The following is a 27990-nucleotide window of genomic DNA, read 5'->3' as shown; positions in this document are numbered from 1 at the left end:
AAAAAGCTACAATATAAAGAAACAAGGACATACAATTTAAAACAAAAGTGAACAAAGCATTTTAATACAAAAATGCCTATAACAAGTGCATAGCATATATCATGACAAAAACAGCTTACAGTGATGATGCTTCAGTGGCATTGTATCAAAACTGTACATTGGAGAGAACTCTGTGACTACTACTTACACAAGTTATTTTCTACAAAAAAATGATTTTTTGGCAGCTGGCATTGTAGCAGTAGTGGTGTGTTTTGTGTTTCAGTAAAAGGAGCTGTTTGCACATCCTCTACTTTGAAATGCATCATTGTTTCGTTCTTGCAAGATCATGCTTTTTCCTAAAAAAAAAAAAAAAAAAGTGCATGCAAAAGAGCAGTGAGTGATTTGGTCCAGATTTTGCGTTTCTAAAATTGATATATGTCAGGTCATACACCTGGGATTATGAAAACTGCAGGAAAGGATTACAGGGGTTGCCACTCCTGCTCTGGGTAACAACTCATCTTTACTCCAGTTTCCATAAATATGCCCCTCTGGTTACTCAAAACAAACGTATTCATACCACAGGATAAGCCATTTTCATAACTAATGCACAAGCATGCAATCTACCCTGGACACCGGGTCCGTGTCACAATTAACTTATTAAATGAAACATTAAATACTTCCATCAAATGAGATTTCTAGAATGAAACTGTTCTGTTCTAAGTTTTGTATTATTGCATTCTACTTGTGTTTACTCTCCAAATGGTCCTGCTACTTTTATATTATTGTGCTGCATTGAATTTATGTCATTGTAGAACTTGGAATTAAAAGGAAGTAATATTTTGGTTGTTGCAGTTAAACCCATTTGGCCTATAAAATGCTTCTTATTTTGAAAAAAATAAGCAGTATATTGGAGCTGTTTTTTTTGTCACACATACTAATCATAAGAAGGTTTGTAGACCAACAAGACACAAATATAAAACTGTAAAAGTCTGGAAAAACTAAGTATTAAAAGTCCCTAATCTTCTCATGTTCACAACTGTCACAGCAATGCAAATTGATGTAAAAATGGCTGATTTCCTTCTTTGAAACTGGCACATAAAATGATCAATAGACCCAGAGCTATGGATAGCTAAAGCTATATGAACAGCATGACTTTTGACCCTTGAGCCTACCATCCAAGCGCTCTACTGTTCCTTGCCCATTTGTTGCCCACATATTGTCATATTTGTACATTTGTTGCCTGCACACTCATAATTGGGTGTCTTCTGCCCATGTATTGTAAATATTGCCCATGTGTCGCTTGTATATTGTAACAGTTAACGGATCATGGCCTGTGTATTAAATAAAATAATACAATGTGTTGTCAGGATAACCATTTTTTTGTATTATGAGGTCACCCTTGTTTAGCAGATCTTAATACTATAATTTAGTCCCCTGCAGGTCTGTAACTACCAAAGCATGCAGCTAATGTCCTCCTGTATTGGCTCTGTGTCTTTGTGAACAACTATTAAACCCTTGAATCTTATTATATTTAGCATGCATTTCCCACGTTAGCATGGCACACAATGTTATTTTCTTTTTACCAACATAAATATATCTAAAACCGTCAGATAAAGAAAATCTTCACTTTCACCATCTTTTTGTGCCCACTACTGGTATTCATTTAATTTCATAATTAATATGGAAATAACATTAATATGGAAATGATTTTGACATGTAAAAGGAGTGCGGGAGTAAGAGTGCTAAAGCAAAAAATAATATGCCCCAGGGTGTCAACTACGTTAGGTATGCCACTGACCAGTTTTATGACAGGTTATCTTTAAAAGGACCCAGTAACTGAAATATGGCCACTTTTATGGGAAACCATTATATGAATTCAGTATAATAGAAGATGGTTAAATATTTTCCACCTAAACAGGATTCAGTGGCTCTGATAAGCTTCTGTGGAGGTTCAGATTTTGGCTATGTCTATTCCGGCTACGCACAGATGAGAACATTATGTTGCAGCCTGCCACTTTACATTTATGGAGCTGCCGAAGGTGGACAGTTTTGTAATGGGCCCTGAATGTCCCTTTGTTACTATATGTTTTTTGACAGATTTGACAGGTTATTGGCATACCAGAGGGGATGTTTGAGAAACTCTGCTGAGCTCTAGCAACCAAATTCCAATTGTAATAAATCTCATCCTGTGGTATGAAGCTCAGGCCTTGACAGCTTTCATCACTATCGTCCACTGGTAGGTTACCTTCTTCACTACCACCATCCGAATCCCAGGAAGAGTGGGAACTGCTGGCTGACTTGATGCTCGAAGTGGTGCTCAAGTCCAACACAACGTTGTCAGTGATAGAATCAGCAGCAAAGCTGTCCAAACAAGAATCTCTCATCTTGTTCAAGGGGTAAACCAGACTCCCTGTGCGGTTCATTCCTTTAAATATCACAGATGTCTGTCCAGGGTTCTTTAATGGCAAGTCCTGGAAACGGTCTTTTGACATCTCTTTGACAAGATAAGGAATATTGTAAGGGTTGTTTTGCATTTCTAGGGCATCTTTGGTCAGTAGTTTATGATGAAGGTTCAGATTAGAACTGTGCCTGTGAAAAAAAAGTACACGTGAGCAAACCAAAAAGGTACCAGAGTCTGTTAATTTAAGCACATTCATTATTATATAATGGGTATTGAACACAGTCCTTATCCATTACCAGGTGGTTGGATTGATGATTTTGTACATGTATAGGAACCAGATATTCTTTGCTCCCCTCTCTCCCATGTCTGTTTTTTAGAAGTATAACACAATCCAAATCACTGCTGTCAGTAGATGAGGATATGCCTATCTGGGTGCGGAGACTGACAGACTTGGCAATAAAAAATAAATCAGCAACCATTCTGATTATAGTCTACCTGCAATTACATTTCCCCCTAGATGAAATATATATATATATATGGCATATACTGTATTTATTGCATATAGAATTATCCAAGATGGTTATTGTCAGTATATGTAAAAAAAAAGAGGAAAAAATTGAATGCCGGAAAAGGATTACATATAGCAAGTACAGCAGAGAGACATAGATGCATATCCGCTACTCCATTCAAAAACTCTTCCTAGTTTTTCTGCAGTTATAATCCGGGCCGGATTTCCCACAAGGCCAACAAAGACCCAGCCTCAAGGCAGCAGGAAGTAGAGGGGCAGCAGGGGTGTGGACTTCTTATCTCCCGATGCCCGGGACATGCAGTTCCGGCGCCGGGTGGGCAGTTGTTTTCTACATTTAGCCCTGCTTTGGGCAAGCAGAGCTAAATGTAGAGCAGGGAAGCCGCCGCGTGCTTTGTGCAAGTAATCTTGGCGATGTCGCCGAGATCACTTATATGCAGCCTGCAGGTCTGCCATTTTCTATGGGGGGAGGGGGGAGGGGGTTGGCAGATAGAGGAACCTGGCCTTGGGGCAGCAGAAAGAGTAAATCCGGCCCTGGTTATAATGGTGTTTGAATGTATCTATCATAATATATGATTGTTGGCTTTAATTCAAGCCTGGCCAAAATGGCATTCGGGGATCACATGTAGCCTTCTCACTTCTTCTTTGAAGCCCTCACCTTGTTTAAAGCAACCGTTTCATTAGAGAAATATAGGGGCAGTCATTGCTAACCTCCTTTTTAAACTGCTAATTGCCAGGCTGTTATGCTCAGCCGCTGGCTTCTATACACTCCAAGTCACTGATCACTAACAAGTATGCAGATGAGGAAAGAAGGTAAAGTCTGAATTTCGTATTTACATTTATGTTGCATTTATTCACTCAAAATATTAAAGCTAGAAAATCAGCATTACAGCCAGAAAACTAGTCTTTGCAGAATGAAATGGCAGCCTCCATGCTTCTCTCAGGAAAGGAGTTAGCTTAAATATTTGGGCTGCACAGTGGCATAGTGGTTAGCACTTCTGCCTTACATCACTGAGAGTTCCAAATCCTATCTGCAAGGAATGTGCATGTTCTCCCTGTGCTTGCGCGGGTTTCCTCTGGGTACTCTGGTTTCCTCCCACACTCCAAAGACATGCTGGTAGGTTAATTGGCTCCTGTCTAAATTGGCCCTGTGTGCATGTAGGATAGGGAGCTTAGATTGTAAGCTTCTTGAGCGCAAGGACTGATGTCAATGTGCAACTATGTAGAGCTCTGCATAACTTGTCGGCGCTATATAAATACCATTCATAAATAATAATACAAGTTTTCCAACTGATAAAAGCTACACTTCCTTACTTTATCACTATATTCTTGACTACTGAGAAGCTTTAATATTTTTCTGGAATTCAGTAGGTGTGAGTAGATACAATGTGGCCCTTGAAGATTTATTTCTCTCAATTCAGGCCACCATTTCATTTGAGTTTGCCTTAGCTGTCTCTAACCTGAAGTATGAGACTTACTTTTCTAAGGCTTCAATTATTTCTCTAGTTTCAGCTGTTCCACCGAAACATGTCTGAACTTTGAATGGCTGCCTAAACGCTCCCATCCATCATCATCAGGCAGTGCCATACAATTTGTACCCTTTCATCTACATATAGGAGACTGTCAATTGGATTTTGAGTCAGTCACTGCTGTCCTGTGTCTTTACTCGCATATCAGAGGGCATTTCAGGCCACTTGTCAAACTGGTCAGTACATCTAGGGATATAAGTGGCAAGTTATATCCAAGTCTCTCCTATAAAAGTCAAGCTTTTGGCCAAAAAGTCTGCCCATCACATTAAAGATCAAGATTGCACGTACAGTAAATTCAGCTTCCTATATATATCCACATCTACTATAGTATGCATGCAGTACACAATATTTTGTTAGAATTTAATTCTAACATATAAAAACAAAGCAATTTTTGTGCATTACTTAAAATAATTTTGTTTTAAAAAATATTTACCTTGTTAAATATTAAGATGGATGCAATTATGCATTAAAATATGTACTTTTACAATTATATGTTTTTCCAGCATATATCCCCCCAGGTATTTGACTAAAAGTATCCCCCATTATCTTATGCTAAGAAACGATATCTTTCTTTAAAAAGAAAAATATGAGATGTTAAAATGAGCTGTTGTGACCCTATTCTTGAGATGTTTTTTTTTTATTAATAGCTGTATCAATACCTGTTCTATAGTACTGTATTTTGTGGTCAGCAAATTCACTGTAGTTATACACTTGTATGATACCGTATTACGAGTAAAGAGGCAGAAAAGTGGGATTAATTTATTTATTTTATTGCCCCTCACCCATTGGTTCAGAACATCTGTCTATTTTATGCATCTCTGTTTTCATGGTACCCTTCAGGCTTCACTCTGAGATACAGGACAGGAAGCTGTCAAAGAGGGAGCCCAGTGTGAGCAGCCGATGTCCCTAAAGCATAGCTATTGGACACCACTAAATCCAAGAGTAAACAAAAAGGGAGCCACACTCCAGAAATAAATATTCTGTACACTGTTTAATCCATGAGCATTCATGAGCTGTAAACTGCCACACAACTTTACACTCTCACGCGTTCCACTATTATGTTCCATAATGGTGAAACGCGTGAGTAAAATTGTGTGCCAATGTACACCTTATTTATGCTCATGGATTAAACAGCGTAGGGAAGATTTATTTCTGGAGTGTGGCTCCTCTTTTCTACACCTGGATTTAGTGCCTGTCAGGCTGGCACGCCCTTGGAGCCGGCACCCGACAAGCAGATGAGATTCTTGGACTGTGGAGGTGGATGCGAGTGGTGTATTTGTTTTGTGTGATCGTATCGGACACCACTGTTTAAAAAGCCTGTATTGGGAAAGATACCCTAAAAAGAATCTGAAAACGTGTACTTCTGTCTGGATCAGCAGTCACTTTACCACAAGGAGAAAACAGACAGAGTTGCTTTAAGTTTCAGTTGTCTAGCACTGGATATACACTTTATTATGTAGGTAACCTGCTTGGTAAATCCCACTAAATCCACATAGATGCAAACAAGAAAGAAAAGCTGAAGCATTCTCGCACTTATTGACACTGTAATGCAAACTTACTGAAAATGGGGAAAAAAGGTGTAGCCTACAGTGATAAATTAAGACATTTTCAAATCCAATTTTCCATAAATTGAAGCTGACTTGGTTCTTATGGCAACAATTCTACTTTGGTGCTATTTTTGTTTAGCTTTAATAAATCAGCCCCTAAATTTAAAAAGTTACTACTAACTTTACACAGATTATTACTCTGTTAGTAATCTGTGTAGGGGCACCTGTTCTGTACTTGATTGTTCCAGGCCTGAGAATCAGGCAGGGCCCATTCACAGTAGCACATTACTCAAACACGGGACAATGCACGTTGGTGCAATGTGGTGCTATTCATTCTGAATGACACCCTAATGCAGCTGTGTGTTGTAGTAAAATTCGACCTTGTTGCTGATCCCCAACTGCTGCTGGTATCCAACATTTTAGGTGCATCAGAATCATTTGGATCATAGGACAGTTTGTGCCTTTGAATTAGTTCCTTTACCTCCAGGTTTTCTTGTCATACGCTGTGGTTTCTCCTGCTGGCTTGTGGGTCCTCTAGTGACATGAGCTGGCAGGTAGTGCCCACACCCAGTCTAATATTTGCTGTGCCCGAAGATCAGCAACACAGTCAAGTTTTAACACAAAGGCTGCCAGAAAAATAAGTAATAAAGCATCTTGTATTGGAAGCTGCCCTTAGTGTACTTTTGACCCCACTGTGTTAGGGTCACTTTCAACATTTTTATTTTATTTGTTTTGGACCTAATTTGGGATTGAACATTTTAATAAATACACACCAATTGATAACCAGGCTGCATACACAGGAATAAATATGCCTACTTATTTTTCTTGCCGCAAGGGTTAAAAAACTGTATGTTGGAAGCACCTAGGAGTGTTGAACCGAACAGCTGCCCTCACACCATGCAGCAGCCCAGCTCTCTGACATGTCCAACTAAACAGTGCTCTGCTTAGGGAGTGAGAGTCATATTGATTAAAGCAGTGCTCAAAGGGGTGTCAGACTGCTGGAGAACCGCTGCTTGTGTTTGAGAGACCTACCGTGTATGAGAGACATATTGTTAGAAGAAAATGTTATATATTTGTTTATGTGACTTTACCTGTCCCTGCTCCTTCGAGATGGGAAAGCAGCATTGCAACCATCAATTGTACACAAATGCATTTCTTTGGGGTGCACATTTTTGTAATGCATCTTAACACTGTACGGGTTTTTGAATGCTTTTTTGCAAATCTCGCAGTGAAAGCGGTTTTCATCCTTAGGAGTTTCCAAGTGCATTTCTCCTCTTTCTGGGGCTGCAGAGTCACCAAAGCCTGAGCCCTTGTTAGACATAGCACCAAAAATGCCTCCGCTCAAAGGGTAAGGTCGAAATTCAATACCGTCCTCAGAATCTGCGTGTTTTGGCTGTTCTTTATTATACAGGGAGGGGTCAGCCAGCTGCTTGACAACATTAAAGTGGTTTGAATGTTCATATTTATTTTCACTGGAATCCACTTTCAGTACCGGCTCATGTTTGAAGGGATGAAATTCATTTTCAGAGTCAGAAGACATATTGTCATAACTTTTATCCATAACAGAGTGAGAATTTTGCTCCCCTCCGTTCTGTTGTTGGAACGAAACTGAAGAGTGTACATGATCCCTCTCTAGTCCACCTGGATTCTCTGCTGAGCCCTCGATATTGTTATCACAGATATCCAACAACTGCTCATCATCGTTATGTGATAAAGTCTCCTCTTCAGAGCTAACATTTTCTGTGCTTTCGGTTGGTGTAGCCAGAGTTTCCTTGTATATTTTGATTGGCATACTAGATTTTCGAGATTTCTTTTTTGGAGCTGTATCTAATGGTAAGTCAGGAGATGCCAGTTTTTCACTGACAGGTGAAGAGATGACTGGAAAAGAAGGAAGTATGCCAGGTGTGTTTGCTATCTCAGCTGGGGTAACTGGACTTCGGTAAAAAGGCAGAACAGGTTGAACAGTTTTTAAGTTAGGGATAAGAACACATGACTGTCCAACATTAGGTAGACCCGAAGGAACTTTTGATTCAGAGCCAGGACTACCATAGTTATTAGGCCTGTTATCCAAAGAAGGAGATTTAAGTCCCGCCCTTTTGTAGTCCTCAGATACAGAGATAATTATTCCATTTCTCAAATCCTTGTCACGATTGTTCCTATTCATTGGCATATGAAGTCGTGGGTTGGGGTTAGAACTGTGACGATTCCTGCTTCGCAGGGAGCTGAAAACCATGTTGCATCCCTCAATTGTACATCTGTGCTTTATCTTCAGATGGACAGCATTATAATGAATCTTTAATGTTCCTTTGTCATAAAAAGTCTTTTCACAAGCGGTGCAGAAGACCCGTCCCTTTCTGGGTATGGAGCCATTTCGGTCACCAGGATGCAGTTTACCTTCAGGGGAAACTGATCCCATATCATAGTTTGACACTGTGTTGTGTGAGCTAGAATCACTCAACGGGCTATCATCTTCAGCTTTGGTCATAACATCATGAGCACTTATGTCTGACTCATTCTCTAAATGAAATGATGCAGAACTGGAAGCCAAGTAGCTACTTTCAGAGAATGATATATGGGCATCTTGTTTGCCCTCATTTCCCCTGTCTTGACTTCTTTCAGTTAGCGACCGCTCGGGTGGCGAGCCAATGAGTGGTGGAGGCAGAGGGCTAAAGAACTGAAATGGCAGTGTGAAAGCCATATTATTGATCATGTTCTCAAAGGGATGTATGGAGGAAGGAGACATTTTCTCCAACACAGGAGGCACAATAGGACTGCTTCTGGGGTTGCTGTTCTCAATAAATGACCTGATGTCAGAATTTGTTCTGGTAGGTGGTATAAGCACTGTGTAGCCTTCTTTTTCGTGGATTGCCATAAGTTCTACAATGGACTTGGTTTCCCCAAAGCGAAGGAACTGCTGTAATGTGGCCAATTCTTCTTCGACTGTCATTATGCTCCAGTGATCCAAGACTTTTCCAGAGGCATCCTACAACAAAATAATGAAAAAAAGGATCTTAGTCACAAATATGCCAAAGTTTAGGGCAATTAACGTCCATATTTACCAGTTATAATGAAAACACGGTAAATGTCAACCAATCCATGTAATGCTAGATATGCATTATAAATTATAATAACATTGTATTAATTGAAAACCATGCTAATGTTTTCTATGCTCTTCAGCATATACTTTAAGTCATTTTTGGAAGGTTAGCAAATTTGTACAGAAACTAAAATCAGGAAAATTATAGTCCAATATTTTTCTATTGAGGCTTATATTTTATGTTGGTTAACGGACTTCTTTCCATAAGGATTTTAGGGGGAAAAAATTCTACTTTCATTATTTTGTTTTACCTCACAGATTTACACACTTTAACAATAATCACACCTATTGGTGTACTATCAGTCTTGAAGAATCCACAACAGAGTTTATAAAACTGAAAAAGATGTAGAAAGAGGCAAATATTGATGGGAAAAAAGGCAGCGGAATCATTTACAGCTATACAGACATTTCTAATCATCTAAATTTGTTGGCTGAACCCTTACAATACACATGGTCCATTGGGCTCACTTTCCAGCTAGTCTGCACAAATATACCTAGATACATTATTTAAATGGGGTTTTTTCTGCATTGTACGTTTGGGGCCAACGCCACTGGTCCTATAAATCAGCCCTGAGGAAGAGGATAATGTGACTGCACTGATAAGCACTAGCTAGAGTATATATTCTCCTTACTATACGTATATATTTTCTCTGCTAAATAAAAAACCCATAATTAAGATTGCCTGACTGATTGTTCTGCCAATTTTCCATTCCGGTTTGCCCCTCTTATGTGCAATCTGAATGCTCGCTACATCTTATCTTAATTGTATCCTTTTCTCACCTATCATATCGTTTTCAACTAGTGCGCTATTGTGTAAAGGGGACCCCCTGGTCTCTTCAGCAACCCAGTGGACTTCTAATGGCAGTCTAAATTTTACTAATGTTGAAATAACTGGGGAACTGATTTTGCAACCTTTCCTTACTGGTCAGGTGATGGAATTGTGGATCTGGAGTTGTGGCATATCTCTGTGAATATAATAGAGCTATTATGCACAACACTACAATTATATGGCTATACATCAGTAAAAAAATGTTTGTTTTCAGTAGAAGTGTTTTTCCTATGGAGAGAGGACATGCAATTTCTGGCTGATACTTCCAGAATGATCGCTATTGTTTTCCCTAACAGGAACAACTATTTTATTTCCCAAAGTCTGTTTGCTTGGGGTGTGTGGCCCTGCCCATATTGCAGTTTTGGGTCACTATAGTCTAGCCAAAACCTTTGTTGAAATATAGTTTTGAGTGAACACACCTGTTAAAACTGAACTCCAGGCACAAAAAACCTCAACTAAAGAACTAAAATTCAAATATATTCCTAAACAGCCACAAATAATATAAATCCACTTGCACATAATGAGGGGAATTTATCAAAACTGGAGAAGACAAAATCTGGAGCAGCTGTGCATGGCAACCAATTAGCTTCTCTCTTTCATTTTCAAATCTTAACTGAACAAACTGAAGAGAAAAACTGATTGTTTGCCCTGGGCGTCTGCTCCAGTTTTGATAAGTCCCCCTCAATGTATTTTTCAAACCCAAGCATTAAAAGTAGTGGTGACATCATCATTGGTCTGTTCACAGCCTGTGCAGACAGCAGAGATGTAGGAGGGACCCAGTAGCTCCACCCACTATGACTTCCAGTAGAGAAATACAGAGTGGTGGATAAAAGACTAGTCATCCTGCTCCATGAGAGAGAGCAGAAGTGACTGGTTTTTATTATAGGAAACTCCTGCACAGAAGCAAAGTGCAGGAGTTGTTTCATGCTGGATTACTGCAAAAAAAAAATCTGGGGTAAATACACAGGGGACATCAATATTAACCGATTAATCGAACTTAATAATCGGCTAACTAATCGATTTTGAAAATAATCGTTAGCTGCAGCTCTAGTTTTAAGTAAGGATGCACATGCTACCTTACAGTAAGATTATGTTTGTTTAGCCCGGATTTAATCTTTTTTTGTTATTCAAAACAAATATACACATTGCTTTCTAGTAATAAGAGGAAAGTTACAGGTAAGTGTTTGATATGTAATTTTAAATTGATCAGTTAATGTAGGGAGAAAAAGCCCTGCAATTCATGTTTAAGATGAGCTGCTCATTTAAGGAGAGTGCCTTTTTTCCCACATTGCAAGTCTAATAATCTTCCAGGCATCTAAAGATCAGAGAATAAATGAAGGCGTATTGATCTATAGCCAGCGTCCACAAAGCACAGCTGTAATTACACTTGAGTGTTGGAGTTATATCAAACTCTGGCCTTGTCTAACTTTTCCCAATAACTACAATAAATATTTTATCACAGGACATGTATTTGATAGCCTACTGAGATTTTTCACAGTCCATGAAAGACTTTCCAGGTTGATGAAGAATGTATCATCATATTTTTTTCATACTGTAGAGGTTTGGAGATAATTGATTCCATATTTTTAATCCCAACACTAAAACACAAGATTATCCAGATCATTAAATATTGATCTATGTCATGATATAAGACCATAATGGAGCTTTGCATAAAAACATAATTGTAGCAAGCAGCAGGAAGTATAAGCCTCTTGCAAGTTGCCTAATTAGCATAGTTTAACTCTATTCTGTTGTGTTCTTGCCAATTACAAAGATGAATTGCACTATATTTAGAGTAGATAAAAAAATAAATCTAAATTGTATTCTTTTCTCATTTGTATGCCTCTTTGGTGCACTGTTCTGGTTAGACGATAAACCAGTAGTAAGTACCTTGTATGTGGCTAACACTCAAGACACTGGCCAAGATTAACCACTAGAATAAATGCCCCCCAATCTACTTAGCTTTCAGGCTAGGTTCACACCTAGGCGACTCCTGAAAATCCGCGCGGTTTTGTGCACGATTGCCACGTGGTTGGGAGTCGCCATGGTGTGACCTGATCACGCTGTGGGTGCCATTATTTTCTAATGGCACCCCTGTCGGAACGCGCTGTTCCCCTAAAAAAGCAGCACGTCGTGTGTTAGCGATTGCCACGTGGATTTCACACCATTGAAATCAATGGGGCCACGCAGCAATTGCTCTGTGCACTAGCACACGATCGCGCGTCCCGGCTGTCGTGCAGTGTAGTGCAGGTGTGAACCTAGCCTCAATATGGACATTTATAAGTTTACAATGTGTTGTGTGTGTGTGGATAAGCAAAAAAAAATGCACCCATCTCTTTAAACAAACAAGATCTAGAAAGATTTTTTAGATGAAAATATTATAGTACAAAGTGTGTTTTGATAAGAACACTGGGATAAATGGTGGTAATTCATTAGCATCAACAAAACTTTGAAGCAAGAAATAAAAGCTAACAATCTTTTTGGGTTAAAGGTCAGAATCTCTACACTGTAAAGCATCATGTAAATGCAGCGTTGAAGAACCAACACCCATTATAAGATTGATGAGAAAGATGATTTCTTTTCCTAAAAAAATAAATATTGCTTTATAGGGTGTGGCAACATTACTGCAAAAGATTATGAAATTCCCACCTTGGAGGACTTCTACTGTTGTCCCAGACAGAGGCAGCCAGGAGAAAAAAAATTTGTGCTTGGAAAATTAAGTTTTTGTTTTATTAAAGTTACAAATTTATTAACCCTTGCATTGGGGCTACCCCCACACTGCAAGAGTTAACTGCCCGATTTGGTATAGGCAGGAAAATAAAGGTATACTCATCCAATACTCTGAGCTGGCATGCTATTAGACTGGTTCTTCTAGCCTTGCTCCCCTTCCACTGCAGCTGTCTAAGGCCCCTGCCACAGCCGGCCGACTCAGGATCAGGTAAGTATAACTTTGTTATTTCCCTCACTAGACCAAAATGAGCAGTAAACCCTTGGCAGTGTGCCCCACTGCAAGGGTTAATAAAAATTTTGCCTGGAGTTCCAGAAGGAATGCAGCAGTGGGCTAGCAGCCTTGGACTGGACAAAAGTCCAAATTTGAAGGATAAAAAGTTTTTAAACAGCCTATCAGCATGCCAGGATCCATAGAGCAGCAATGCCATAATCAGTAAATAATTTAAATAGGATCAAGATAGAAAACTTTTTGAGGGACAGACATAGAGGCTAATAATTCATTATTATTGTTCTCCTTTTTTGTTGTTAGCGCCACTTTGAAGCATCAAGGTCTTCCAGTCTTGGAGGACTACCAACCTTGGGTTAGCCAGGCAAACCAGTAATAGAAAAAAAGGAGGATAAACTTGGGGATCTATGAATCATCATGGCAGCCAACAAAATAGGATTTAATAATACTAAATAAAACTATTTTTTTACAGACCTTTTCCACAGGGCGTTGACACTATGGTAAGACAAAATCTGACTCATGGGACAGGCAAGGAGATGGACAATGAAGTGTACATCTCCAAGTGCACTCAGAAAGTGGAGACAGAAATTTTATTTTATACGCTGTGGTAAAGGGAAGGCACAGAGAAGGGAAAAACAGAAAGGCATGCAAAGCAGCAAGTGAATGCTTCTCGAACATCATTCTACAGGAACTAAACATTTTCTTTCTTGAGCCACCAAAGTTCATTTTATAATAACACAACAACAGCAATGGAGATGATTTAGAGAAGGCAGGAAGAAATGCACTGCCCCAGTAACAAGAATAGCAACTGTAATCAGCAACACATGCACTTCCATCTCATCCATAAGACTCTTGTTGCTGCTAAAAAGACCTATCTGACTGCAGCTATTACAGAGCGGGCATTTCCTTCAAGTCACCAGTGCATACTTTGTTATATTTAAAAATAAATTATTTACCTTTCATTCACAATATGTAGTATGAATAAATATGTAACATTGTGAACATTTGCCACAAATGCAGTACATATAGCCATTAGCAGTAATATATTCTTATGGAAAAAAGCCATGGTGAGAAGAATAATCAATGTAGTTCTATTGGAGCTTATCCAGTAAGGCAATGCCAAGTGCAAAGTGCAGTAATGTACAATATGAACAACAAACTATACGTCAACTAATCCAAATACAATTAAAGCGGATGAAAGAAAAAAAAAAAAAATTACCCTTGCAGTAGGTTCCTCTCCGCTTTGCACGGGTTAACTGCTTGGTTTGCTTAGGGAGATGATGGATAAGGTGATGTTCAGTAGCCAGCGCTCTCCTGTGCTGTCTGACACTCTGGAATATGAATGGGCCCTCAATGTCCTCCTGTACAATGCAGGACTGCTGGTCCCGCATTGCACGGGATGACGTTGAAGAGCTGCAACCAGGTGGCAAGTGGCACAAAGAGAAGGAAGCCCGCAGGAACAAGGAATAAAAAAAAGGTATTTCACCTTAATTATAATCCCTCAAGCAAAATGAGCAGTTAGCTGTTAAAGTAGGGAAGGGGGACCCAGTGAATGTGTTTTTTTACCTGGAGCTAATTTTTATTATACCTAGTTTATTGCTTTAAGGTACTACGATTTGTACAGCATTACTACTCTTATGTATGGAAATAATGGGAGCACTATAATTGTACCTGAAGAACATAACCCCGGATATAGTCCTGAAGTGTCCAGTCAAGTGAATGAAGGATCTGCAGGACCTCTTCTTGCTTCAGGACGCTGAAAAGTCGATCAAGCAGAATTTTCAAGCGAACAGGGACGGCTTGAGTGCCGTAAAGCATAAGGCTGCTAATATCGAAGACCACGCTGGACTGAACAATCTCAACTTGGCTGGAGGGGTAAAAGTGCGGGATCCGTAGCTTACTTAATGCTAGATCACAAGAAAACAAAACAAGTTGGAGAACTATGGAATCAACAGGAATGTGGACATCTGGACAGAGAACAGTGTTTAGTTACACAATAATTACCATGTGCCACCCATCCGTGCCTGCACTGCTCACAGTGACGAGGGTTTATTTTCGCAGGTTTAAAATTCAGACAGATGCAGTTGACCAGTGTGCATCTTATTGCCTACAATATAAATACACAAGAAACAAGCATGTTAAAGTCTACAGGAATCAAACGTTCCAATGATATAAAAACAAGAATCATAGTGTTATGTTTTCATCCATTACCCTTTTTACTACAATAACAAATCTGTCTGGTTTATTAAATTGATTTGCAGCAAACTCGCTTTTGCATTGTGATTTAGAATATCATAGGAACACATGCACACACTACTGAAAGGAGATCACTGACAGATTATAGACAATGGTCAGAGTTTTATAGCTTCCAAATGCAATGTAATGATCACGTTTCATCAAGGAACACATTACTCTGTGCATCTTGTACATCTGGACACCTTATGCAGGTCATAAATAATCACTGATACTGTGGCTTTTCACAGTCAAGAGCACAATTCAAAAGGCAAACACACTAAAAGCTGAAATCTATTGCAGCGATGAACCTCATTTCGGCGGGGGAAAAATATAGCCCATCAAAATCCCTAAAATGAATTACAGATACATGAAGGGTAATGCTAAGAAAGTATTCCCTGAATGTAATTTATTTCTATATGTGTCGTAAAATAATAAATGGTAACTTAATTGATAAATTACATATATTTATTTCTTAAATGGTGAAAAATAGGACACCGATGTGAGCTGAAATATTCTGAGCAACTAAAATCAAACAATACATCATTTTCCTTTGCAGGCAACAGTCCATTAAAAGTGCATTGCTGTGGGCTTAACATCGTAGAGCTTCTGGCAAGGCAAAATTCCCCTATCATTTACACCCATTTGCCATTGCTGCAGCTAACATCAAATGAGTTAATTAGCACTTAATAAATGTAGTGACAATATTGGATCATACCACATAAATAAGACACAAGAGTTTTCTGTAAAGGTTTGCAAGTTTTTATTTAATCTGTGGATTTTTGTTCCAAGTAAAAACACAAGCTCATGCACCTATCGCTTACTTTTCACTTTCTGGCCACCATGGGAAATTTATGTGGGATAAAAAGTTCTAGTAAACATACCCACAGATAATAGATACCTGCTGTGGCATGTAGTTTATGAAGACACTAAAAGGTGCCTACAAAAACACAAAGAGGTGACAGCAACTGCACTGGCCTATAATATGGAGAGGGGAGTTGTAGCGCTTTGTTGACACCTACTGCACCGGCCTATAATAAGAAATACAAAAGCAGTCGGCCTGGAAAAGCTATCTTGAACTTTCCACTCCTGCAAATGGGTGTTGTGCAAAACCTACAGACATACAAACATAAATGTCTGGATCAGGTAAACATTTCCTAATGTCTGTGGGTACCTAAAAGGGAGTGAAAGCAAATTCACAGCTGGAATATGCAAGTGTAAACTGTCTTACCTGTCAACTAAGTGTAACTTTCTTCAACCCGTTTTCTAACTCAGACAGCCAGTTTTCTAACCTAGGTAGTACTGCCAGAGTATGAACCTGCAGGTATAGCAATACAGCTTGGTCCAAGGCCTCCCAAGCCTGTGATTGGTCCAAGGCCTCCCAAGCCTGTGATTGGATAGTGAATGAGCACCAACAAACTGATGAGGTCAACCCTGAACTCTCCCCTGTAGTAAAGCAAAAAATGGCTTCCGGTGCTACCTCTCCTAATTGAATATGTTGTGCAGGAACTACAGGAGGGAAAATAAAACGGTAATACATAACAGGACTAACTGTGGGCATTTTTTTTGTCTTACGACACTCTTGCTTTAAAGAAAAACTCTGGGCAGAAGAAAACATAATCCTTTCAATAGCCCTTTACAAAGGTTAAGTGCTTGTTTTTGTCTGGGGTCTAAAATAACAAAGATATACTCACCTGAACCTCGATCCCTCCTGGCTGGTGGACCGGACCCCGCAGCCTACCTCCCCCTTCGCTCAGACAGTCTAAGGACCCATGAGTCATCATGCCCAAACACAGTGTATTAGAAGTAAGGACACCAGGAGACATTCCAATGCCAGAGTGGAGGAGGAGAGATGCTGTAGGGGCCTGTCTAGAAGCCTGGCAGGACTAAGGCTCGAGTGAGTAAATCTATGTTATTTTACACCCTAGACGAACACGAGCATTTAACCCTTACAGTCTGAGGTTAGACCCACTGCAAAGTTTGTTTTCTTTACCCGAAAGTTCTTCTTTAAAGCAGAACTAAACCCTCTTATGCTTTACAGCTGAAGATCTGCAATTTCATAGCCCTGTACATGTGATCAGCTATGATACCTGCCTTTTGAAAATTATAATTGGCTTCCTATAGTTCTCCACTTTCAGTGCAGAGAAAATGCAGGCATAAAAGTTCATGGGCAATGTAACCATTAGAACATACACATTTCAGAGGTGATGATCTTTTCTGGTCAAATTGGTTTTTAATGAAAGTCTGCTTAGGAATGCTAGGACACCAAAAATCCTACTTGAGGGAGGTGTACATCAGTAAACTAACAGTGGTTCTTCTCAGACTATCCATTCTAAATGTAACCCACTTGCATTAAGGAGGAAACCGGCTTCGACTCGATTTTCTAATACAGATGATTACATATGTAATTGTTCAAATGACAGCCAGATAAGACAGGGGGAGAGAGAAGTAATTATGAATGGTGTAAATGTAGAATTCCTCCATGTCTGGAACTGAAGTGCTCTGCATACTATGCCCAACTTGATGTAACAATGAGCCAATGTTGGGGATACATATTAATCCCCTGGGGAAACCATTCCTGTATAGAGTGGAAAACAGATTATGGGAGTCTAAGAAAACTGATCTCAAGTTACCCCTATTAGCATTTCATCAGCAGCATTTCCTACAGGGGTTTAGAACATCTGCTGAAACTCTGTGTGTGAGTGATTTATAGATTGAATTGATCAAAAATACAATGGTTAAAAAACAGTAATATTGTGGTTTTCTGGTAATGCGAATACCAAACTGTTTGGTGTAAAGAGAATTGCATCATAATGGTATCTTGCTCAGATCTAGCGTTTTCAGTGTGTGGAAACATTTCTTTCTGATGCAGCTCTTTAACGTATGACAGATGGAAGCATATTTGCTACAAATGGGGAAAAAAGATGCAGCTATATTTTTAGAAAAGCTTTAGATGAAACATAATAAGATCAAATACATGCACACTTAGCATCAGCTCACCCAAAACTGATATTTTTTTTATATTTTTTTTATGCTAGCAAGTTAAATCACAGATTTCCCTTGTGTTGCAAGACCTTTGAGTCCTTAGGTCTACTGACCAACCAGGCCATTGTCGGTGGGTATACCCACTAAACATTACCTATTAAATAATTCAGCAGGAGGACTGAGACCCCAAGGAACAATAACCGGAAGATCTGGGAACAATGACCGGAAGATGTTTCTGGGTCTCTTCAAGGCATATCCAACATTTTGCAATAAAATAATAGATGCATCCATTATGCAAAAAGAAAACATGTGCATTTTATCTTTTTTTTTTTGCATTAGAGCCTGGAAAGCATTGCAACAGCAATTAGTGGATCACAGATGCAATACACAGGCTTCTGCAGACTGTTCCTCCAGGCCCAGGTCCGTACATTAATACAGACCTTCGGTTATGAGGTTGGAGGAAGATATCAATGTATTACAAGTGTCATGACATCACTGCACACATGCTTCATTGAGAAATACAAGCACCCCACAATTCAGGTAAGGGGGGGGTGTCGTGCTTTGAGGGTGAGGCTCTGCGGAGTGGCACGGTGTTCCAGATTACACCCTAAATATGAGTATAACATGGTATGAAAGGTGAACTAAGTCTATAAACACACAACAGCTACAAAAAAAAATGAGATATCTGCTTTGGGTGGGCAGACATTTGAAGGCAAAGTTATAAAAGTGGGAAAAGGAAGAAAAAAAAGAAAAAACTTACCTCATTCATTTTGTGCTTTGGTTCAGTCCCCACAAACAGCTGAATCTCATTCCCTGGAATGCACTCACTAACACACAAAACAGAAGGTCAAGTTACTTTCTGAAAACATTTCTTGGCAATGCATCCCAAACCAGCTACCACCCTCATCACAGATATTCTCTCTGCTACAACTAATGACTTCTGTTTAGTATCAATAAACCTTAACCCATTTATATAGAGTGGAACAAAAAAGGAAGACTGATCACCAGGGTGATTGCACAGATAAACACAGCTCTATCTTTCATTTTTTTCAGTACTTTAGATTTCCTCTAAATGCAAGAAACCAGGATGTTGAAAAAAAACATTCTCTGTTGGCTTTTTGCCTGATTCACTCTACCAATCCTGCTCGCATTGTTACAAAAAATTTTTTTTTTTTAAATACATTTTGTTGAAAAATTTGACCCTCATTGAGACACCAATGCAATCCACAAGGCATGATGTGCATATCTGCTTGTATGTATTGAATGTCGAATTCAAGGATCTGGACCTTAAAATGGCCCCCAAAACAGCAGTCTAGGACATGTGAATACTAGTCTCTCCCGCACCTACGTTGGCCAGAAGAAGATGCAGGATTTAGAAACAGTCAGTGCAACATGCCTGTTCCCAGCAGTGGCATGTGCATGACTACCCCTGCTTCAGTGAGATGTTTATTAGCATTCATGGTGAGCAGACAAGGGCTCCAAACAGGCCTTTTTATTTCAGGGCAGGGGAAAGCAAGTTGCACATAAACCTGCAAATCCTGCACGTTCACCTGGACACTCATGCTCTGGAAGAGAATGGCTGCCCCGATTTAGAAGAAGAGTAAAACCAAACCTTTTTTTTGCCTTTCTTCTCTTTTGGGTCAAAGGAATACATTTACTAATTACGGTACTAATTACTAATTTAACTCTCCAAATACTTCTCCTTTAAGCAATTGCCCTGTGTTGAAGGACAAATGTTTTGGCATCAAAATAGTCAGGAGGCTTGCCAGAATTTAATTTTCAGAGGGAGGTTGCAAACATTTTTAAAAAACCTATACAAAAAAAATGTTTGATTGGCCTGTGAATCAGTTGATTTTCACAGACCTCTACTATTCAGGAATGATCCCGATCCCACTAAAACCCATCAGTTCCCTTTTCTCTACCAGGACTCTCACTCATGTATCCCTCATCTCTACCAGGACGCTCATTCATGTATCCCTCATCTCTACCAGGACGCTCACTCATGTATCCCTCATCTCTACCAGGACGCTCATTCATGTAACGCTCATTCATGTATCCCTCATCTCTACCAGGACGCTCATTCATGTATCCCTCATCTCTACCAGGACGCTCATTCATGTATCCCTCATCTCTAGCAGGATGTACATTCACATATCCCTCATCTCCACCAGGGCGCACATTCACGTTTCCCTCATCTCTACCAGAATGTTCATTCATGTATCCCTCATCTCTACCAGGATGCTCATTCATGTATCCCTCATCTCTACCAGGACGCTCATTCATGTATCCCTCATCTCTAGCAGGATGTACATTCACATATCCCTCATCTCTACCAGGACGCACATTCACGTTTCCCTCATTTCTACCAGAATGTTCATTCATGTATCCCTCATCTCTACCAGGATGCTCATTCATGTATCCCTCATCTCTACCAGGATTCTCATTCATGAATCCCTCATTTCTACCAGGATGCTCATTCATGTATCCCTCATTTCTACCAGGATGCTCATTCACGTATCCCTCCTTTCAACCAGGATGCTCATTCACGTATTTACTACATCTGCTGTAATGTTTTCGTGCTAGATTACTTTCTTACATTCCAATATTAACAGCAAATTTTAGCCCTAAATATCCATCTTAGAGACAGTGATATCATTTTCTACAAAAAACAGAGCAGATAGTGTTGTTTGCTATAACGACAAAGGTGTATCGGGTGCATGACTTCTACGCTGGGTACATGACTGCTCTAATTTGTTGGCAAGAATTACTCTTCTATTTTAGATATTCTAAGCTCCTCTCCCAATTCTGAACTTAAGTAACCTCCCAAAACTGTTCATTCCATTAAGAAGAATAGCAAATAGGTTTTTGACAGACTTAATATGAAATGATCCAATGTGTGTTTGTAGTGTTCAGTGCTATAGAAGACAAAAAGAAAACATATTAGACGCTGGTCATCTTTCATACAGCAATTCAGTGAATTGTAGGCATACTGCTATGAACATGAAAAGTGAAATGTAGTCTGGCATTGCAGTACCAAGGGGGAAGTGAGACCGATACTGAGGTCATGGTCTGTTCTCTGAAAGTGGTAGTGTCCATACCCCTAGGGGGTTTCTCCAGTAAAAGAGGCCATAATAGTAGTAAACACAGTAATGTACAAATATCCATGTACCGAGAAAATTACACTCCTATGATAATTTATTATAGGGTTTATTGGTTACTTTCTCTTTTATATAAAAACCTAAAGGAAAGAAAAGTGTTTTTTGTGTGTGTTTGTGTTGCTGCTAGCAACCAGTTAGTTGCATTCTAACAATGCACTTTAGAAATGGTATTGGCTGCCAAGGATACCACACCTACCCAGGTATATAAAAAAACTGCCCAAATGATCTGCTTTCAGATATATGTAAAAATAACTGCACCTACAGAGCAGCCAATGCAGACGAATCCTAAATCATCATATTTGAATGATGCATTGCGTTGGTACTACATGTTTGCTGTCAGAGCTGAGTTCCCAACACAATCCAGTTTATTAATTTAAGTATAGTACGAAAATGGCATATTCAGCACTGTCTACAAGGATCTAGTAAAAGCATGTGGCTACAATCAGATGAGCCTAGCACACCAGAAGAGACAAAATACTTACACAAGTAATGTCTCCGTATCAATTAACTGACTGAACATAAGCCACAACTCATACAGAGGAAGATTAGATCACCATTAGGCCTTGTCCATTTTAACCCCATCTGGATCATACAGAAAGCTGATATAAAATGCACAAATGCAGGATGTGATAAACACAGAAATACAAAGAGCCTACTTATACATGGGATACAATCCATTGAATAGTAAAAATATTAATGTGATCCTAAACTCAGGAGTTACAATTTAAAAATGAATTCAAGTACCTTAACTATTAACAATACGGTATCTTATTTGTGTATCACTTGGCTCTAGATCCTCAAATCATCTCTGAATTCATGCGGACCCTGTCCTTCCTTCTGGAGAGTGGCTACTTTTGTTCCCCATGGTCCATGAGTGTGTTGTAAAGTAGTCACCGTTCCAAGCTCACACCTGTGATAGCTAATTTGTACTGAAGGTATAGTCTACTAAACATGAGATTGTAGTCCATCACAGGAGTGAGCTTGGAGTGGTGGCTACATTACAACAAACACAGGGACCATGGGGAACAAAGGTAGCTACCCTTCAGAAGGAAGGACAGTGTCCGCATGAATTTAGAGATGATTTGAGGATCTACAGCTGAGCGATACAAAAATAAGATACCGTATTGGTAATAGTTAAGGTTCTTGAATGCATTTTTAAGATTTAACTCCTGAGGTTAGTGCCACTTTAAGTAACAACTATTTTATGCCACAAAAAGTCACATGCCATTGATTTTCACTAGCCCTGAAATAAATGAACAATCATATATAGCCCAAAATCAAATCCTACATAGCTCCAAATCATAATTAAAATATGTATATTTTAAAACCATATTCTACGAAAATATAGTACCACCTTATTGCTATTTCAATGAAGTAAGTAGCACAAAGGAGTAACCCGCATCAAGAAATCTATTTTTCAATGATCTTACTGACTCATTGGTAGCTATGAGTTACAGCACTCTATAGTTATAACTTAGAATTTTCACACTGAATATGATGGCTTGTCTTCTGCTCTATGTTCCTGCAATGTTTCCAATTTAGTGGCCTAAGAAGATGATATACTAAATAAAGTCATTTGTTCTGAAGCCAAAGCACCATTCTTGTATGACAGCACAACTTCCACATAACTTTACATCTATCTGGTTATACAGACAGGAGGTCAAATTAGGGCTGGCCATTGAAGCAAAGATTCGTATCAGTATTGAAAGAATAATCAATGAACATGGTAACATCGCAGCAGTTTAAGTACCAAAATGATCACTGATGACAGATATTAACCAATGCAATTTTATATCTTGCTCAAAAATTGTTCTCTGCAGACTATCACTCGGCAAATTTTTTTTTTCCGGTACAAACAATTGTTTTACATACAGGACAAATACAGTATAAACGATATGTGCTATTGCTCAAAGAGCAAGTGATTGAATACAACACAAAATCATTTTAAAATTGTATAAATTGCATACAATTATCTAAATAGGTTCCATTTGTTCACCTGCAATTATTTTAATTAAGAATAAATTGCCGTTTGCTCTGTCAAACCTTTCATCCTAACTGTGGTACCCAAAACCAGCAGGTTTTACTGCAATTGCCATATTTTGTACCTAAACCACACAAACATCACTGGTGGGTCTAAAAACATCCTACCGACGAGTATTCAGCATTGCCTAGCCCATGGATTTACCTGTTACCAAATCTACGTAGCATGTCCATTTCATGCATTATCACTTTCATCTGCAGAAATTACAGATTCAAGACATCTCAGGCATTTCTTGTACTTGGTGAGAAACCTTGTCCCAAGCTGTACAGATGTTCTAGTCCAGGAGTACATTGTGTAATATTCCTAAGACCCTCCACATGATGATCTCACTGGTGTCAGTCTGTGGAAGCACCGTCTTGATTTCATCATACTCGGTAATAAATAAGCCACTTGGACATTGTGTGGGAAGTCAGGAACCTCAAAACTAATCATACTACACTCACAGTAACTTTCGTAACTGGAACACATAGGCAGGGCCAGACACGAATACAATAAATTCATATCCACTGAGTGTTTCTAGTCACAGGAAATTATCTGCATGCATTTCATTGTACTACAATAGTCACTCCGTGTATATTAAAAAGCCACTGCAGACAAATGACTCAAATGTCAGTGAATGGACTGTGAGGAAGAGAAGGGGGGGGGGGGGGTGACAATATACTTCCAATTAGTGACTGTATTACTTCTGGCTCAATCATAAAAGAGCTAAACTATGAAAGCAGTTAGAAGTCAGGGACAGTTTGGCTGGTTTACTTTACACTCCATAGATTAAATAGAATTACAGCAGGAAAAGCAGATCTGTTGCATCAGGGTGGAGAAGCCAACATCTGACTAGTTGTTCTGGGCAACCAGTTTATATACATCTATCCTTGCGCAAATTGTTTTTTGTTGCAAGTGTTGCCAAATGACATTGTTCATCAAATGACCACTACTGATCATATTTGGGGAGGTTATATGCTAATGTGAAGTTGAAATATAAAACCTTTTATTTGCTTTTAACAGAAATCATGTTCAGAAACTTCTATTTTTTTTAAATGGTCACACACATGATTGGATTGGATGGTCAAAGAAAACACATACAATTTGGTTTAGTAAATCACCCCTGTACACTCTTAGAATTGCACAGAGCCAGATCCACAACAATGTGATGTAAAAGGCTGATTGACATCTATCATCTGGGAAGTGCAGTCTGCAAAGTGAGAAGAATGCCCTTTCAGGCGTAGTCAAGCCAGGTGCAGAATATGTTGCATCTAACTAGGGTGACAAAGCCAAAATTGCATCTGATGACAGTCACACACAGAAACTTTTAGTTTCATACTTGATCTGCCAAATCAACCAAAATTGTGCAGTATTTGGTTCTAGCTGATGGGATATCTTTAGGATGAGCTGTAGGCCCTACACTATCATTGATGGGATTAAACTATTTGGAAACAAAGTCAGATTGTATGGATACAGAACACTGGTCCCAAACTGAAAAGAAAACAAAAAACTGTGAAGTTATTTAGCAAACATCCTTCAGAGAAAATAATGTGTTTATGTACCGTGGATATTAACAAAAATGAAGTGTCTTCACAACGGTCCTTATTCTGATAGGTATTTAGGAAGAAACACAAATGGAAAATACTTGCTTTGTCCTTCCTCTGTAAACAGACAATGTTGCTTCCCTTTTAGACGCCTTAAATCGTCGGACAGAAGAGTTGGCTGGTTGTCTTTTGAAATTTTGGATGTCCGTATTTGAGTGAACCCAAAGGATGACATGTGGATTGAGGCTTCTTCACGTACCAGGATAGACAGCAGGTCTCACAAGCTCTACATAGCATATACAGAACAATGATAGAAGCTTTTGTTTTAGAAGAGGACACAATCTATGATGTAGACACCTGAGCAGGTAACGGTCTATCCATCACATGATTGGGGAATGCTGGACTAACACTGGTCTAACATTCCCCAATCATGTGATGGATAGACTGTTACCTGTTCAGGTGTCTACATCATAGATTGTGTTCTCTTAACACAAAAAAGATTCCATCGCTGTTCTGTATATGCTAAATAGATAACTGGTGCCTTTTGCCTGTGTTACCTGGTACCTTACATATCTGGACCATATGCATGTGCACAATTTCATTACAGAAGAGTTTATGCAGATGCCTCCTAAGATCTGTCAGGGATCTGTTGATTGCTTTGAAGTTCACACTGCCGTTTCAAGAAGAAAGAAAAGTGTGGAGGAAGGATGTCTCAAATACCAAGATACAATCTTTACAATACACCGATCATGATATGAACTTTTTTTTTTTGCAAAACAAACACAAGAAAGTGCATTAACGCAAGCACTGATAGCACAACATAAACATCACACCATTACTTACAAAAGCGTTTTATATAACGGAGCACATGCTCAAGCTGTTAACTGGACTGCATTCAAGACGATTACATTCAGAAATACTGACAACAAACGTGTTGTGCTTAAAAATTGGTATAAGCTGCTTATCAATTGAGAAAGTTTAAACAAGTTCCGAAGAGATGCTAAACTTAGGTTCAGTAAGTTAAGTATGCAATTACATTGTTTGCAGAGTTAATGAAAGGGGCCACTGTGCTGAGCAACTGCAAAGATCTGCCCAAACTATGTCAGAGGTCAGACAGGGCCACTGTACGTTGAATTTCATACATGTTGGGACCCATTTTGTCCTTGCAAGCGTTGTCAGACGACACCTACACGTCAGATCGTCATATTAACCTCTCCGGTGCCTGCGCAGGTTAGCCACGCTAAGAAGTGACCCTTTCAACGGCAAATGCAGGATTTCGCCAAGGGGGATTCTGTACCTTTTAGAATGAATCTCAAACCAATCATGCCTTTTATCTGAAAACATTTAAATCTAATAAAGAATGTAGGTAACACCTTGGTTGCTTTGGAGCCAGACCTGCACCTAGAAGTTAAAAAGAGTGACATTGTCTGCTGTAGCCTGTAATAAACCTAAAAGATAAGACAGTGGCAGCTCAGTGGTAAGAAAAAAGGAGCAGTAGAGGAGAACATGTTTCTACACTGCCTTTGAGAAAGTTTGGCTTCCAGCTATGCACTGATTAATATCAGATCTCCTCCTTTACTTGCCTCTTGACAATCGTGTCACATCTGGCTGACAAATCCTTACAAGCTTATCCAAACCCAGGCAGCCCAGATCATGCTCCAGGACTTGCTAGAAGGAAGCAGCAACACCAGCCCTGCACTGATGTGCCATCATGAAACTAATGAAGCTGACTTCACTTGTAGACAGCAGAAACACGAAGCGGCGCAACATGCCTGCAGGTCCTCGCAACATAGATGTTAGCTCACCCAACAGATAAAGACAACAAAAAGCTTTCCAGTTCAAGGAGCCAAAACAGCGACATGATTCCAAGCTGTGAAGAAGCGCATTGTAAAAGGAGATAATCACAGATTAACATAGGAGCGGAAAGACACCTAGATGCAGGCGAAACAGGAGAGCTTGCACTTTCCATCGCCAGCATTACGTCAAACTAAGAAAATGGCCCGGGCGCACCTATCTTAATGGATATTGCATAGTTAAAGACATCTATCAGTGTATTGATTGCTCTGTACCAAGTTCAGTGGAAAGATTGGTTTCCTATCCACAACTACAGGAAAAGCTTAACATAAAAAGAGAGGAAAAAAAAAAGCCTCTCGACACGTTTTCCCATAAAATAGCAGCTTTTTAAAAATTCATAACGTGCACTTGTGAACAGCATATTTGCAGCCCATTAGAAGGTTACGGCGATGGAATGTGTTGAGGACATTGCAGACAATCACAGGATTCATTTGTACTGAGTCTACTATCATCCTCATCATTGCAGGGCTTTCAGTGCAAAGGGACCTGAGGACTAATAGTGCGCACCAGAAGGAGGAGGGGGGGGACAATGGCACTCGTCAATTAAACGAAAGGCTGTATGCATAATTTACACACACCGATCGCTGGCCACTAATAATCCTAAGAAGGACTTTAGGAAAATTGTTTTTACAGCCTGCTCTTAAGAGCTTTTCTGCATCATAACAGGAACTTTAGAAGAGTCCTGGATAAAGTGCTTTAAGCGAGCGCATTAAAGTTACATTGTCACTCAGCAGCATTAGTGGCTGTCGGTGTACAAAATGCACTTGTTACAGACACAATTACATTTTTAATGCTCGGGCTTATTCCACAGGCTCCGTATTATCGCAAATCAATTGAAAGTATGCAAAGAGAAAAGAAAGGAAAAAAAAAGAAACACTAAATACATTTTGCTAAAGACAATACCTAGACATCTGCAAATGGAAATGTATAAGAAAGTTTACTTACTTTGTCCATTGCTAGAGAGAAATCATAACCCAGGCAGTTCCTCATTCCCTCAATGAGTACTCCAGCTATGCACTTGAAGCGCACTCCTGTCTGTACAAGTACTAAAACAGAACATCACACGCCTTCTTAGCCTTGTCTGAATATGAGCACCTCTAGGTCTGATGAATACTAAGACTGTGCACAGGGGAGTGGAATGAGATCCTCCCACTGAGTGTTCCCTGGGCCCTCCAAGTTTGTGTCTGCCTGGCTCACCTCTGCAGCATGCTCTCACCTCTGTGCCCTGCGTGCTCTGTTCCAGCATGCTCTCAGAGTCACAGGGCAGTCCCCTCACAGCTGGCTTGAAGAGGCCATGACACTCATCTTTCACAGAGATTTGATCAAAAGGAAT

General features: G+C 39.5%; 1 protein-coding gene across 2 annotated transcripts; it reads right to left on the bottom strand.

The window, feature by feature from the left end:
• Positions 1–27726, bottom strand: BNC1 (basonuclin 1). 2 transcript variants are annotated; one of them, XM_018576717.1, is made up of 7 exons: positions 27603–27726; positions 18842–18908; positions 14869–14971; positions 14536–14771; positions 7074–8965; positions 2099–2568; positions 1–335 (listed from the first exon to the last, which is right to left on the bottom strand). In XM_018576717.1, exons 2-7 carry the CDS (start codon positions 18848–18850, stop codon positions 259–261), a joined length of 2787 nt encoding a protein of 928 aa, XP_018432219.1. In that variant the 5' UTR covers positions 18851–18908; positions 27603–27726; the 3' UTR covers positions 1–258. The 2 variants fall into 2 exon arrangements, with proteins under 2 accessions (XP_018432219.1, XP_018432220.1); XM_018576718.1 differs by having other exon boundaries at positions 2225–2568.
• Positions 27727–27990: the final 264 nt, after the last annotated feature.

The sequence above is a fragment of the Nanorana parkeri genome, unplaced genomic scaffold (assembly GCF_000935625.1).
Source record: "Nanorana parkeri isolate BGI_ZX_2015 unplaced genomic scaffold, ASM93562v1 scaffold74, whole genome shotgun sequence".
NCBI lineage: Eukaryota > Metazoa > Chordata > Amphibia > Anura > Dicroglossidae > Nanorana > Nanorana parkeri.
This window is presented reverse-complemented; position numbering and strand designations above follow the sequence as displayed.

What these genes read in the sequence shown, in the direction of transcription:
- BNC1 (XM_018576717.1), bottom strand. An exon ending in TCCGGGGTTATGTTCTTCAG is followed by an intron (nt 8,966 to 14,535) that starts GTACAATTATAG and finishes ATTTTGTTGTAG; the next exon opens with GATGCCTCTGGAAAAGTCTT. An exon ending in TTTCTCAAACATCCCCTCTG is followed by an intron (nt 336 to 2,098) that starts GTATGCCAATAA and finishes TTTTTTTTTTAG; the next exon opens with GAAAAAGCATGATCTTGCAA.